Source organism: Mobula birostris, chromosome 5 (assembly GCF_030028105.1).
Source record: "Mobula birostris isolate sMobBir1 chromosome 5, sMobBir1.hap1, whole genome shotgun sequence".
In the NCBI taxonomy this organism is placed as follows: Eukaryota; Metazoa; Chordata; class Chondrichthyes; order Myliobatiformes; family Myliobatidae; genus Mobula; species Mobula birostris.
Window position 1 is genome coordinate 173,092,432 of NC_092374.1, and position 14,908 is coordinate 173,107,339.

The window sequence follows — 14,908 nt, forward strand, 5'->3', positions numbered from 1 at the left end:
GTAAGAATCAACTTACTAGTTGATGGGAGCAATGACACCAGTGTTCGTAAGTTGCTGTAAAACACATGACATAATTCTGTCCTCTGAACAAAGATATTTAATGTCGAAGATGACTGCAAAAAACAGTTCTTACTTTGCAGCAGTTGGTGAAATTCTTCAGAAAATAAGACAAAAAAATGAGCATTCTTGAAGTGTACTATGGTTTGCAATTAATGAAGAGCAATTCAGATCCAAGTTTAATACACATGATGACTCGTGCATGAAACTTTAAGTAGAAGAATATTTGAACATTCATTGTTCCTATTTATTACTACATAATTTTTCCCTCCAAAAGTGGCAAAATGTACACAACACACACCAAATGCTGGAATAGCTCAGCAGGCAGTATCAGTAGAAAGGGAAAAACGGTTGATGTTTCGGGCAGAGACCCTTCATCAGGGCTTGCTAGGCACTAACTGGCTAATTCTCTCACAGAGGTACTTGATGTCTTCGCTCGTGGGCCAACAAGATCAAGAAAAATATCAAATATCATACCATGTATTGACCTATGAACCTGCAATGTCTGCAGCCAAGATCTCAGAATGTTGGGCCGGCTGGTGGCGCAACGACATGGGCGCCGGACCTGGGAGCAGAGACTCCCGGGTTTGAAACCAATCAGGTCCGCTCCTGAGTACGCTTTCCATCCGTGCCGGGTTGAGTGCCGAGATTGCAACTCAACCTCGTAAAATAAAGGGAAAAGTACTGTGAAAATGTCTGTGTGGGGAGTGGCACGCCACAGTCTCTCTCCCTCGCTCTGCGCCTTGTAAAAAGCCATGAAAAAGACATCATCACGGACGCACACGCAAAAAAAGAAAAAAATCTCAGAATGTTACTGACCAAGTCTGGCCATGACCTGTAAGCCTAATGCTTCAACATCAACCTGACAGAACCACAGCTGGAGGTTGCTGTAAAAGAAAAGGGTGTGAAGTAGCACGGTGTAAATCCCTCAACCCCTTGGAGTCTGTTTTTGGGGATTAAACAGAAGAGATAGAAGCAGCAAGTTTGCATCAGATTGCATGTGGTCAAGGTCTCTGAATAAAGGAGACATAAAGTAACTGCCAATCAATTTATTTCACTGCGAACGTGTATCCACAATGTTACATGGTTTGAAATCTGAATGTCTTGCTGAATGGGAAACAGCGACAAAAGGAACGTGAATGTTAGTGGTAAAGGAGGAAGAGTCAGGTAATGCAATGCACAAAAATTGGTCAGGCATGGTGAAATGGTCATAACTCCTGCAAGCAGATCACTGCATCGGGAATTCAGACCAATAACGTGCCAAAACTACTTTGTACTAGCTTAACAGAAGGAAGTTCACGCGAAGGGCAAAACTTTAAAATGGATTCAGAAACGTGGAGAACCTTTAGCCACACTGGAATGGCTATAAATACATGTGGAGCCAGTGCCAACTTCTTTGTAGATGAGGACTGCTGTAGAAAATAAACTTACTGGGAAGGGGGTTGTAATACAAATAAGTCAATGCATTGCCAGGGATATACCAACAACACTGCTAACAAAGGTTTTCTTATATAGATATGGCGTAAAATTTTTTCAACTCCACTTCCCTACATTGCATTAATTTCCACCATTTACCCTCAGTTTCCTAACTCACAATTTTAATTGGCATCTTCAGTTATCAAGCACTGAAGAAATGCTTTAGTACTTAGGTTAAAGTTGAGTTTCAAAAGACAGTGCTTAAAAGTTGTGTAAATAAATATCAGGTTCTGATTTCTAGTACAAACATTGAATTGCAGGTGGAAGGGGTTAATAATAAGTGTAATGTTAAAATAAGAGAATGTAGTTTTCAATGATCCTGTTTTTGGTTCATTATACAAGTTCATAAATCTAAAAATGATTTAAAAATATATAATGTCATTTTCAAAAGCAATCCATTGAGAAAAAAATTAAACACATTAGTTTAATTTATATAATATTCAAATATTATAGCACCGTGAAAAAAACTTGAGATGATCTTTAGATTTTAAGTGATAACATCTTAAGGAGGAAACAGGCTGTTTGGTTCACTGTGTCCATGCTGACTAGCTGGCACCCATCCACATTAGTTTCATCTTCCAGCACTTGGTCCATAGCCTTCTGTGCCTTGGTGATTCAACTGCTTGTCTAGACACTTCTTAAATGATGATCTAGCATTGGCATCCAATTCCTTATATAAATGCAATAACTTTCACTGGTGACCTCAAACTTCTCTATTTCAACTGCTAATTAACTTAAATTTAAAAATAGCAACTCTGCTCAAAATCCATTCAGAACAGAGAAGGCCTGGAGGCAGCTAGGTCAATGATAATAATGCCGGATTTTAGCAGCTGACTAATTCATTATTTAAATTATGCAAATGCTGTAAATAATACAATCTCCACTGAAGTATTGTACAATGTGTTCAAAGTATTGAAATGTTGGCTAAAGAATGCTTACCATTCAAACACAGGATTTCCTCTCCTACACTATGTGCCTCCAATTCAACTCTGATGATCTTGAAACAGAAGTAATGCTTCTTCACATCTTCCATCATCCCTAGCTCTGCTGAATTACATATTTCAATAACATCTCCTGGCATCTTCAGAGTACACTTGTCTTATTCCAATTAACAATACCTTCTGAACAGTTAATCTTTCATGCTTCATTTTCTGGGATTTGTTAAGTTTCATTCTTCTGAACTGATTATTGCATTGCTTGTTCATTTTCAGGGTCCAGCTTTGGTTTGTAAAGACCAGCGTGTATCGCTTATGCTGAACTATCTTGAGCTCATGTAACTTGAACTGCTGCAGAGCTTCTGATGAAGATACAGCCAGGTGTCGGTTGGTAAGCAGTTCCAGGAGTTAGACCCAGAGAAGATCAAAGACCATTTCTGTGTTAGGATGGTGTATAGCTTCAAGAGGAACCTCCAAGATGGTGGAATTCCCATTTACCTACATCCCTTTGATTTCTCAATGACAGAGTCCTTGGGTTTGAGAGGTGCTGTTGGCCTTCACCAGCAACGAGAGTATATTTTGTAGGAGTGTACAGCAGCAACTGTATGCCGGTGGAGGAGGAAATGGACGTTTCCGATGGTTGATGGGTTGCTAATTAAGCAGGCTGTTTTGTCTTGGATGGCATTGAACTTGCAATGTTGCGACTTCTCTCACCTAGGTATGTGGAGAATATTGCATCCTGCACCTGACTTGTGCCTTACAAGATGGTAGGATTCAGGAGAATTGGCATACCATGAAATGCCCAGTCCATGAATTGCTCTAGTAGCCATAGAATTTATATGGGTAGACCAGTTCTGATTCTGATCAATGCTTACCTCCAGGATATTGATGGTGATTCATGGATGACAACGCCACTGAACACCAAGGGTAGGTCATTAATACTTTTGCTGAAAATGGTATTCCCTGGCATTTTTGTGGCAGATTACTTACAGCCCTACCTAAACAATGTTTCAGTCTTGGCTTGAACATTTCAGAAAACTTTGATGGATTCTGGTACTGATCTCTGAAAGTACAGTAGTAATTGTTCCCTGCTACATTACCTTCATGACAATCTGGGTTTCTCCCATGTTCCCATCTTTTCTGTAGCTTGTTGTATAGATGTTCCTTACATCATTCTTCTGCCCATGAATCTACCCTTCTGATCATGTTCCAGCCATTTCAGCTCTCCAATATTCCAAAGGCCAAATGATGCAGCACCGACTATCTCTTGACTTTCAGCTCAGATGTTCCATCCTTGATTATGCCATGGCCCCAATCTGACCTTGTTCTTTTGCCTCTTGGTGATAGAATTTCAGTACTTATCGTAAATCAATTTCCAAAGAATGAGTCATCCACCAAACTTCCCTTGTAACCCCAAGCTCTTTAAAGTTAAGATTGTGCATGCTTCATCTTGTGCTTTTATCTATCATGGCACTGGGCCCCCTTTTGAAGACATGTCATCCAAGATCACTCACCAGCTGAAGTTCAAGATTTCCACAATAACCGATGAAACGTGGTAAGAATCTGGAGTTCAACAATACATACTGTATATATGGAGACTAACTGCTTGACCAAACATAAAATATGCCATCTTTTCTTGAACCCCACCGTCCACCAATTTGCTCTGTGCCATGAATGCTTTCCAATGGAGTTTCAACCACAACAGAAACACAAATGGAGTCCCAAATCACCTTCAAGCTTATAAGTGAGGGGGACAAAATATACCTTCAGAGCTGAACTGATCCAAGATACTCTCATTCCAAAGCAGCAGTTTTCATGAGATGCCTTGCCTATTCACAGCTCACTGAGAAGGTAAATTCTAGGACTGTAGAATTTTCAAAACAATTCAATTTTTGTTTAATACGGGCGTCAAAGCATACGGCAGGAAAATGGAATTAAGGGAAAAGGTAGAGTGTTTTGAGGGCAGAATACTCCCTTCCTGCCCCATGTGAGACATTAAGAGCACCTCCCACATAAAATCAACAGCACAGCAGCAACGAGCTCAGTCAGCTGCCACATCTGGTAGGATTGACAGTGGAAGATCCAAAAAAACAGACAAAGTGATAGAGTAGGCAAAAATGAGCTCCCTTCCAATCTTCTGCTTCAGTTACTCAAATAAGGCCGTGAGACCAAAGCCTGGGGATAAAATCAGCTCAAACTTCCCAGACTTAATCTAAATATGACTGAAGTGAATTAAAGAATTTGACATAATATCCTTGAGATGCTCCAACATGCACCACATGAAATTGGTCACTGCAAGAGACAAACTCCTGCCTGAAAAAGCAACATGGATCCATTCTAATTTGGCTACTGGCACAACAGGTCCACAGCAGACACCATTTCATTGGCTTTTCACTCAACTGTGGAACCCCTGGACAGTAAAGCTGCATACATCTGGATGTTCTTTATCGATTACAGCTCAGCATTCAATACTATCATTCCCTCAAAACTAATAAATAAGTTTCAAGACTGTGGCTTCAATACTTCCTTATGCAATTGGATCCTCGATTTCCTCATTTGCAGACTCCAGTCAGTTCGGATTGGCAACATCTCCTCCACAAAATCCCATCAGCAAAGGTGCACCACAAGGCTCTGTGCTTAGCCCCCAGCCATATTCTTCTTTTTATATATAATGACTCTGAGGCATAGCACAGCTCGAATGCCATATTGAAGTTTGCTGACGACACCACCATTTTGCTTGAATCAAAGGTAACAAATCAACATATAGGAGGGTTAGGAGGGAGATTGAAAATCTGGCTGAGTGGTGCCACAACAACCTCTCAATCAATGTCAGCAAGACCATGGAGATGATTATTTACTTCAGGAGGAGGAAACCAGAGGTCCATGAGCCAATCCTCATTGGGAGATCAGAGGTGGAGAGGGTCAGCAACTTTAAATTCCTTGGCATTATCATTTCAGAGGATCTGTTCTGATCCCAGCACGTAAGCGCATTTATGAAGAAACATTTATAAACAGTGTAAATGTGGTGTCTTATCAGGGGATATGAGGGTACTTTACAAATGTTACATGAACCCAAATACAGTCCACTCTTCAGCAGATTTCTGGCTGCTACGGCTTTCCAGTATAATTTAAATCATTACATGTTCTTGCACGACAGAAGGCCAAGTAGAGTTCCAAACCAGCTCCAAATTAACAGGAGGAAGGGCAGTGGAAGACGACTTAAATGTTGCAATGCTGGAAGTGAGAATCAGCCTAAAATGAAGAACTAATGCCGGCCAACTAGAGCCCAGTGTGTCTCAGACACCAGTTTCTCATCTGTATGCAATAAACAATAGGTGACCACTCAGAAACAATGCAACTCATTCTATAATCACTTGAAAGGAGTCCAAGGAAGTACAAGTTTACTATAGCAGGTTGGAAGTTAGTGGCATACCTATCTAGATACTTTGACAAACATAAATTAGATTGCTTTTGAAAACTCAGTGGGAAATGAAACATAAATTTTGATTTGGAAAAGTTTAAAATTCAATTTGGATTTTAAAACACCAAATTCCCAAAAATGGCTTTCTAAAATTTGCTGAAAGGTTGGATTATCCAAGTTTTGTTGAAGCATAAGTCAATTGTGGAACCTGAATTTAAGTTAAAAGTCAATTTTAATAAATCACAAATTAGTGAAATAATTTTCAAAATTCAGAGACAAGATTAACAGGTTCTAATGGGTCACAAATTCCCTCTAGTGTGAAAGACTTCAACAGAGAGCAGGAGAATAGAGGGAATTTAAAAGAACTGCTGACACTTGCAAGTTTTTCTAACATATGATAATTAAATTTAATGCTTAAGTCAACACTGTTACTGCAGTATTCTCCAAAGTAAACCATATATTATTTCCTATATAAATAAACAGCAAGTTTCATATCGCTTTCAATAATCAAACTGGTCCTGGTTACAATCATGCGTCAATTAATTTCAAAAAGTTTGTTTTCTTGAAATATTGTGTATAACTTACATTAAAATATAAAGTCTCAACTTAACTATATTAGTTAACATATCTGAAGTAATTTTAAATTATGGTAAACAAAGCATGCACAACTAAAAGATCTATAACTCAGTACCTACATAGCATTAAAACCAATCACCACAACAAATACCTCAACGGTATGCCTTGTGTGCTGAGGGGAAGCGATACTGCGCACTCAATGCCACAACTGTAAGGTTTCCATGAAGCCCCTGTGGCAGTTTCAGCGTTTCTATTGGGAGTGATCCCCCTTTCTAGGATTACTTCAAAATCAAGTCAAATTCAAATTACGTAGCTGGAAAACATTTGACATTTTTCAATCTCTTAAAGACTCAATTCTCTGCACTGTTACAGTTACATGGGCAATGGCAAATAATACAGACCAAGGGGTACTGGTGAAAGTAATCTTAACAATGAAACAAAAACATGAATACATCTTAATTAAAATGTTTAACCCATTTCATACTATTTTCAAGTCCTGTACTAGCTGTAAATACATGTAATACTTCATCCATTCATGTGGAGAATTTTAATTTCTGTAGCAGCAAACACTAATGTGAGTTCCATGTAGACTGAGGTTTGTAGAATTATAATACTGCTATAAAAGAAGACAGAATTAAAGTGCATGTATATGGATCATTTCTCTATTCAAAGTATTTACTTGAAAAAGATGGACACATTTTACTCCAGATAATTCTGAAATTAGTTCAAAAATCATTATAAACATAATGATTTTAACTTGCAGCACCCACTTTCTGCACAGGCCTTGATATTCCAATGTTCTGTTTCAATTAAACTATGTATTGTTTCACAACCTGTACTCAGCAACTTCTCTCTTCAGATGCACGAGACTCCCATTTCAAAAATGTTTCATAGACTAGATCTAGCATGATTATGTGGCAAGTGTCATACATTTAATCCAACAATGAGCAACTTGAATCATAGCACCCAAAGGATTAGCCAGTGTTCTGTCATCTGCTTTCCTGCTCAATTACATTTATACCTCCACCCGGTTCATCCTGACTGACTGATTGGATGCGACGTATTGAAATGTTAAAATCAATATTTTTGCTAAGGTGACTTTGTTTCTGTTTATATTTTGGTTATTTAGAGATACAGCATGGAACAGGCCCTTCTGGCCCAGTGAGCTGTGCCACCCAACAACCCACCTATTTAACACTAGTCTAATCACAGGACAATCTACAATGACCAATTAACCTACTAACTGGTATGCCTTTGGACTGCAGGAGAAATCTGGAGCACCCTGAGGAAACACATGCAGTCATGGGGAGAAGATACAAACTCCTTATAGACAACGCTGGAAATGAACAACAACCTACAATAGCATCGCACTATTTCCCTGTATGCATCCAAAAGGAATTTGATTAAAAGATACATTGCAAAGACAAGACTATCCTCGTGGGCATGACGTGTATGAATGCCATGAACAATGAAATGTGTGGTACTGTTTCAATAGCTGCCAGCTGCCTAAGCTTTTCCTACTGGTTTCATTCCTTTGAACTGACTCACGGCTACTCGCAATGGCAGGTATTGATTCTATTAATCAGAAAGGTTGGTTTCTATTTTGAAGCTATCTGCCACCTTAATTTTCCTTTCTCCATCCAAAATATCAGACATTTGTTAAGCATCCAAAGTTCTCTCTGAATGAACATATCCCACTTCCTTCAATTCATAGATTGGGTCTGAGCACGAACACCACTCTAAAGCTTCACATTGCTTCCAAATAACCCTACAGCATTTTCAATGGATCACTCTGCATTCTGTATACTTTGCTTCCTGATTAAATAATGCTCCTGATACCTCCAGCAAGTTACAAAAGAAAATTGATCCATGGCCATGAAAAATCGGATTCTAACAGTAACACCACTAAAGTTGAATGACAGAAGTTAACCTGACTGTAAAGAAACACTAACCATCCAACCTGAGCACCCATCATCCTGATAATAAGTAACACAGACGGAATACAGGAACAGGTCAGAATTTCTCCAGTATTCCTGATCCACCTACCTCTGTTAAATTTGAATCAGGAAGAAAGATTTTAGATCCTTGTTATATCTAGAGAACCAGGACTGGCAACCATGACATCAGTGGTTGACGACAAGTGTACTGGAAAAATCAGTAAACTACCAACAATAATCATCATAGTTTCCAAATATCTTACCATCGTTAATTAGTTTCTTCTTCTGCGACAGTTAACAAAACTAATAGATGAAATTCATGTGAGATTGGAAGCAATGGCAACCGACAGGTATTGTGCTCAACTAAGTAGTAGTGAGAGATAAAATTCTGTTTATTTTTGGCATCTGTGAGTGGAATACCTAATCAGGGGACAGTTTCAATTAAAATTCTGCAGAAAACAGTTGCATTCTTATTGGGGAAAAATGTCTCAGAGGAGCTGAACAAAATCAAATGAGTTGCTGCACTCTTCATTGTGTTCCAACAGAAACTTCTCACCAGCAAAACCATACTCCCTCAATGAAATGTATAAGACAGCCGGGAACAAAAAAAAAATTCAATCACCATGACCAATTTGTTGACGAACTAAATATTTCATTCTACTTGTGTCAAAGAAAATACAAAATGTTCGTAATGAAAAAAAAACCTTTCCTTGATACAATCTGATCAGTTACTCTTTCAAGTGCACTTTAGCTCATTGCTTTCAAGTTCTCACACAAGAATGTTTTATGTTAATATTTAAATCATGTTGGTCTTTCATTCCAGTGTATTTGATCTACTGCTATCTTTTTCAGTTCACTGAAGCCTTAATACAATGAATTTTCAATAATATAACTTCTTATTGCATCAATATTAGTTCCTCAAATTATTATAATCTTGTAGATCTCTCTGGCTTTGTTTGTCTTGGCATTGAACAAGCATAATCAACTCCACTCTACTTTTCACTCAATGTATTTTAGCACTGGCACATACGGCTTTGTATTTATAAGCAGCACTGAGAATCTTTTGTGCAGCTGCATTTCTGCAAAGGTAATTTTTTACAGTTTCCAAACAATTTGTTCTCACTTGTTTCAATTAACTTAATTAAGCCATTATGGATAAAGAGATTCCACAGACAACTCCCATTGAACTCTATACCTGCTTAACACTGAATTAAAATACTACTACTGGAAGCACAGCGGTATATCATATTTTTAAACTCACTTGGATTCGCCCACATTTTTCCTTAAGAAAGCAAGTGTTTTCCACAGAATTTGGGACTTCAAAACTTTAAAATATTTTTAGGACAGGCTCTGCTGCAAGTAGCTCACCTTAAGCAGCATTAGGCATATGTACAAGTACAGCCAGTCAAAATACAAAAAGCAAAATACCTGCAAATTACCATCACTTTGAAATTTTTATGGAGAAGTTAACTGGAAAATAATCACTGTAAAAACTGGTTTTGATATGAAGCTTGTATTGTTGAAATGGGTGGTAACATATAGTAATTGTAATGGATGACTGATGTAACATGACAACTGTAAACACACTGAGAGTGAAAATATGCAATAGATTTATTCTCAGGCTTCAGAGTTTATCTAGTCCTTGGGAAAAGAAATTGAGCAGGAAGAAGTAACAAAAAAAAAGCAAGCAAAAGTTGCGACTACAGTCTACAAAAATCTTCAGCTGTGCAAAAAGACCAAACAGAATTCAAACATACTTTCTATGCTAAGAAAAAGCACTTGATCTACACTAAAAAAAAATCACTTGATCAGGAAATATACTGCTAAAGTTCTGAAATCATTGAAATATTTAATGTAAAAACTGTGTAGTTATCACTTACTTAGCAATCTTAAAATATGGTTCAGTGTGCTATCGTGTTTGTGCAGTTTTTTTAAAAAACTCTAAAAAATGAAACAATAAAAGGCATAAATTCAGTATGGTTCTTAGGGAGTTAAATTGTTAACTGAATTATGAGTAAGTGATCAATTCCACCGCGCAGGTCTTACTTAAGTAATTGTGGAACTCACTTGGGAACTCAGCATAAATCCAAACGAACTGTTGACTAATGTCATTAGGCACTACATATGGGAGTCATCGCTTCCAGTTGAACAGGACCACGGCTTTGAAGGAACTTATATTAACTTTTACGAAAATCCAGTAAGAAAGTTCCTGATGAACGTGTCTGAGATCAAGCTTGACATTCGAGCACACGAGACCCAAAGATTATTTTTCTGGCTGTTTTAAAACTCAAATTGAGGGTTATGATGCCTCTTAAGGATGCATCAACAGTAAAGGCAATTCACAGATACACGAGACTATGTGTTCAGGTATAGAACAAGACTGTTTATAAATACAATCTGAGGATCCTGAACTTCATAAACAAGGAGATATTAGTAGGGCAGCAGGGGAGATAATTAAATTTAAGGCCAAGCTCCTAACCTATTTTCAAATTGTTAACTGTATCTGACAGAAATACTCCTTGTTTCACTGGGTGGGAGTGGAGTAGGAAAGGTATTGTCAAAAATTTAGAGGAAAAAGTCAGATAAATGGCTAAATTGATGGCCAGGTCAAGCGAAAGCAAACATTTATGAATGGAATGCATCCTTCATTGTAGAATTAACTACTGTAATTTTTAAGTAGTTTGCACATTGTTACATTTAAGGGCTAAAATAAAAATTGGAAAACTCAGTCAAAGGAGAGCATGCCTTGCAGAGTAAGCTTGGCACAGGGCACACCTCTTTTAATGGAGGAATTCAAAAAATTGGGGGAAGTAATATCTCTATCTTAACTTGCAAAATGATTAAAATCCTGCACCCAATTAAGAAAGATACTTGCACAGAATCATTCAATAAAGCTCAAGAAGCTAACACACTGCCAAATGAATGAGAATCCCTTACATTCATTAAACTACTTTAAGGGTTTCAGAAACTAGCAAAAAATATTTTCTCAACACGCTGGGAGCAATTTTTCATTCAATGGAGGTAATTATTCCTGTGGTGTTTTTGTTGTAACTCTATTTAAGCATTTTATGCTATTTAAGCATTTTCAGAACCGTATTTGCAAGCCATTCAAAATAGCAACTGCAGAATGGCACATCAGCTCTTACATAGTTTTAAGGTGAGTTATTAAAAAAATAACGGGCATGAAACAGCAATTTTAAACAAGCTTATATTATTAATGGAAGCAGTGGTAAAATTATTTTTTTTAAACTTTATAAAGTTTAATATTTAATAAATTAACAGCAAATTAAGTTACTCTCATTTAGTATCACTTTGTTAAATGGAGCTTTATGGACCTAATATCCTAAGTGTAAGCAGTTATCCACTGCAAATATGCCTGAGGTAATTGCAGGCACATTCCCTATCCTAAAGTGCTGTGGAAGCCAGTCTATGAATACATAGCACAAGTACATTCTGGGCATGGGTGCAGTTCTGGGTGTGTTACATCCTTTACATCTTAATTAATCAATCAGCATTTTGTAGGTGGTTATAGACTTACTTAAAAGGCCCTTTCCAAAATCTACCAGATGTAAAATCTGATTGGTTAAAAGGGATTTAGTAGTTTTGCCAAAATAAAATTGTTACTGAAAGGATAGACTTTAATATTCAAAATACTGAGGTAAATATTTCAGAAAATTATTTTGGATTAAAGGGTTTTGGGATAAAATTAAAGCATACAGCTCTTTTAAGGGTGCCAAACCCATCACCCATGGAGTGCTTAATCTTACTGTTACTTAAGAGGTACCAGAATGTTCACTTACTCTGTTTTAGCCCCATGTGAGACAAGGACATTAAGGCAATCCAAACTTCCTGATCGTGCTGCTTTATGGACAGGGGTTTCACCTACAACATCCTGTAAAGAAAAGAAAGTGTATCATTCTATGGAGCCCAGTTAGTGCCTGGAGTCAGTACATCAATGCATGAAGCTGCAGGGATCAGTGGACTCTGCCCAGTACATCACAGGAACATCCTTCCTCACCACTGGTGGTATCTATAGGAGGCACTGCCTCAAGAAGACATCAATCATCATAGATACCCATGATCCAGACCATGCATTCTTCTCGCAACTACTATTGGGCAGGAGATACAGACAACAGAAGTCCTATATCGCCAGGTACTTTCCTTCAAACGTTTTGTTCTTGAACCATCCAGCAAAACCATAATAATACAGTTTAGCAACACTATGACCACTTTGCATTAAAATGGACTTTAGTTTTTGTTTTCTTCTAATGGTGTTTTCTTGATAAAAATTGTTTACTTTGTGTGTTTTTCACATTCCTGTGATGTTGCTGGAAATAGTTCTACATTGCACCCGTGCAAGCATGTACTTACACATATGACAATAAACCTGATTTTGACTAATATAGTGCTTTTCTATACTCCTTAAACCAGTGTGAGATGTGCCAAGCCATGACGTTACAAGCGTTAATGTGTACTATATTGCTCCAACTGAATGTTCAGTGCCTCATAGATGACTTCTGTAGTACCAGATCGACTCCAAGTCTGTCACATTTAGCAGGAGTGGAGTCTCACACAAGATGAGGATGTCCTTAATGTGAAAATGGAACACAAAATCTTCACCCAATGTTAACAGACACAGATGTATTTGTCACAGGAAGATTGCTCTCCCAAATTTATCACAGTCCCCTGATGTTGCAAGGGCTTGCTGAGTTTGGGAGCAACTTGGGTGCATGCAAACTTGGTGGTGTTAGTTAATTCAGTTCATTGTGCCTGAATGTAGAAATAATTGTACAACTGAAATACCATCTGATTTATTCTGTCTGAATATTGAAGTAGCTGTACAACTGACATGACATTTTGAGGCCATTTAAGAATCAACCTAATTCTCTAAAGCTGTCATTGGACGAAAGTTCCATATAGATTAGTACAATACTAATTCACATGACGTTCTACCTAAGCAGCCAACCTGAGAAGGAGAAACGCTTCATCTCAGAAACTTGTCATGTTCATGAGTACGATTTGGCCCCAGTGGATAGTAAATCAGAAATTTATTAAAGCTGATGAGCTTGACAGGCAAGACCTTCGACAGTTGGGTAATGCCAAAAGGCATCTTCATGTAGTACTTCAATACTCCCTTCCAGCTTCAAGGAACATCTGAAAGGCCTCTAAACAAGCTCCTTAATTAGACACGATGGGTCTCTGTGTTTTGTCCACAAATTCTCAGTTTACTAACCTCCAGAACTTGTTCAACAACCAATTAAAATTACTTAGAGGTAGAGTGTTTTTGATTCCAGAATTTAAACATTTCTTCCTATCCCTCTTCTACATCCTTTATCAATGACTTCAGGTCTACGGCTTCTGATTATTTAGCCATTTGTAGAGGAGGAACAGCTTTGGAACCATATAGCACAGAAATATATCCTTTCAATCCATCTGGTGCATGCTGACCATCTGAGCTAATTCTACTTGCCCACATTAGGCCTTTATCCCTTTATGCCTTTTCCATTAAGTACCTGTCTGAATGTCTTTTAAGTTATGTAACTGTATCTGCCTTCACCATCTCCTCCAGCAGCTCATTACCTTTACTTGGAAAAAATTAACCCCAGATAATGTTCAAAAAAATTCTACCTTCAGCTTTAACCCAAGCCTTCTGAGTTCACACTTCCCTACCCTATAAAAAAATTCTGAGTGTCACATCTATACCCCTCAAATTTTAAAAGCTTTAATGAGGTCACCCCTCAGCCTCCTACATTCCAGAGAAAAAAATCCAGTCTTTCCAATCACTCCTTATAACCTCAGTTGTCCATTCCAGGCAACATTCTGTTTCTTTGTTAAAAATCCCTTCCCAATTTCCAGGCCTCCATGAGATCACCTCTTAAGATGTCTCCATTTCACACGGCCTCTATTGTAATCCTGCCCAATGCTCTGCCAAGCTTAAATCCAACCCAACCTTTAACTTAGCCAACAAACTAGGATCTCACAAAGTGAAAACTTACCATGAACTTGGAAAGGAAATCAGTCCAGTTTCCATTTCAAAGTCTGTGTGAGCTTGAAAAACATTTTTTTCCCATTAGTCACCAGCAGTGCTGCTTTTCAGACTTTCCTCCTGGGAACTATATTGACAGATTGGAGATCTGATCTGCCTCACTATATATAGAACCAGAGCCAAGCAATACCATCTGTGAAGAAGCAGCTCAGCCACAAAATTAAACCTGATGTGTACCATTTTTGTTCATTCTTCCAAAAATATTCAACAAGGCAAAATAATTTGTAAAAAGATTACATTAGACTTCTGGTACATTAGTGGAACACAAACCTTGGCCCAGTTCTGTAAACTGCTGGGATTGCTGATTTAACACACTGATACCAATTACTACAATACAACATTCTCCACTCTAACTGCAGCATTGATAGGCTTGAAACACATCAAGTGATGTCAATCTTGGATAAGTAAAACATAACCTTAAACAGGGACCAAGTGTAGTGTATCCAAGTTTGCTGATGAT

At 37.9% G+C, this 14,908-nt stretch overlaps 1 protein-coding gene across 5 annotated transcripts in view; it reads right to left on the reverse strand.

Annotated features, from left to right (window-relative positions):
* The window catches only part of ankrd10a (ankyrin repeat domain 10a), a 53,508-nt gene that overhangs the window by 17,441 nt on the left and 21,159 nt on the right, over nt 1–14,908 (reverse strand). For 4 of the 5 annotated variants that reach the window (XM_072258898.1, XM_072258900.1, XM_072258901.1 and 1 more), the window contains one exon: nt 12,203–12,294. In XM_072258898.1, coding sequence (XP_072114999.1) covers nt 12,203–12,294 — 92 coding nt within the window. Of the gene's footprint in view, nt 1–6,616; nt 6,747–10,282; nt 10,344–10,469; nt 10,605–12,202; nt 12,295–14,908 lie in introns of those variants that run through there. The other variant, XM_072258899.1, reaches the window with a different exon arrangement.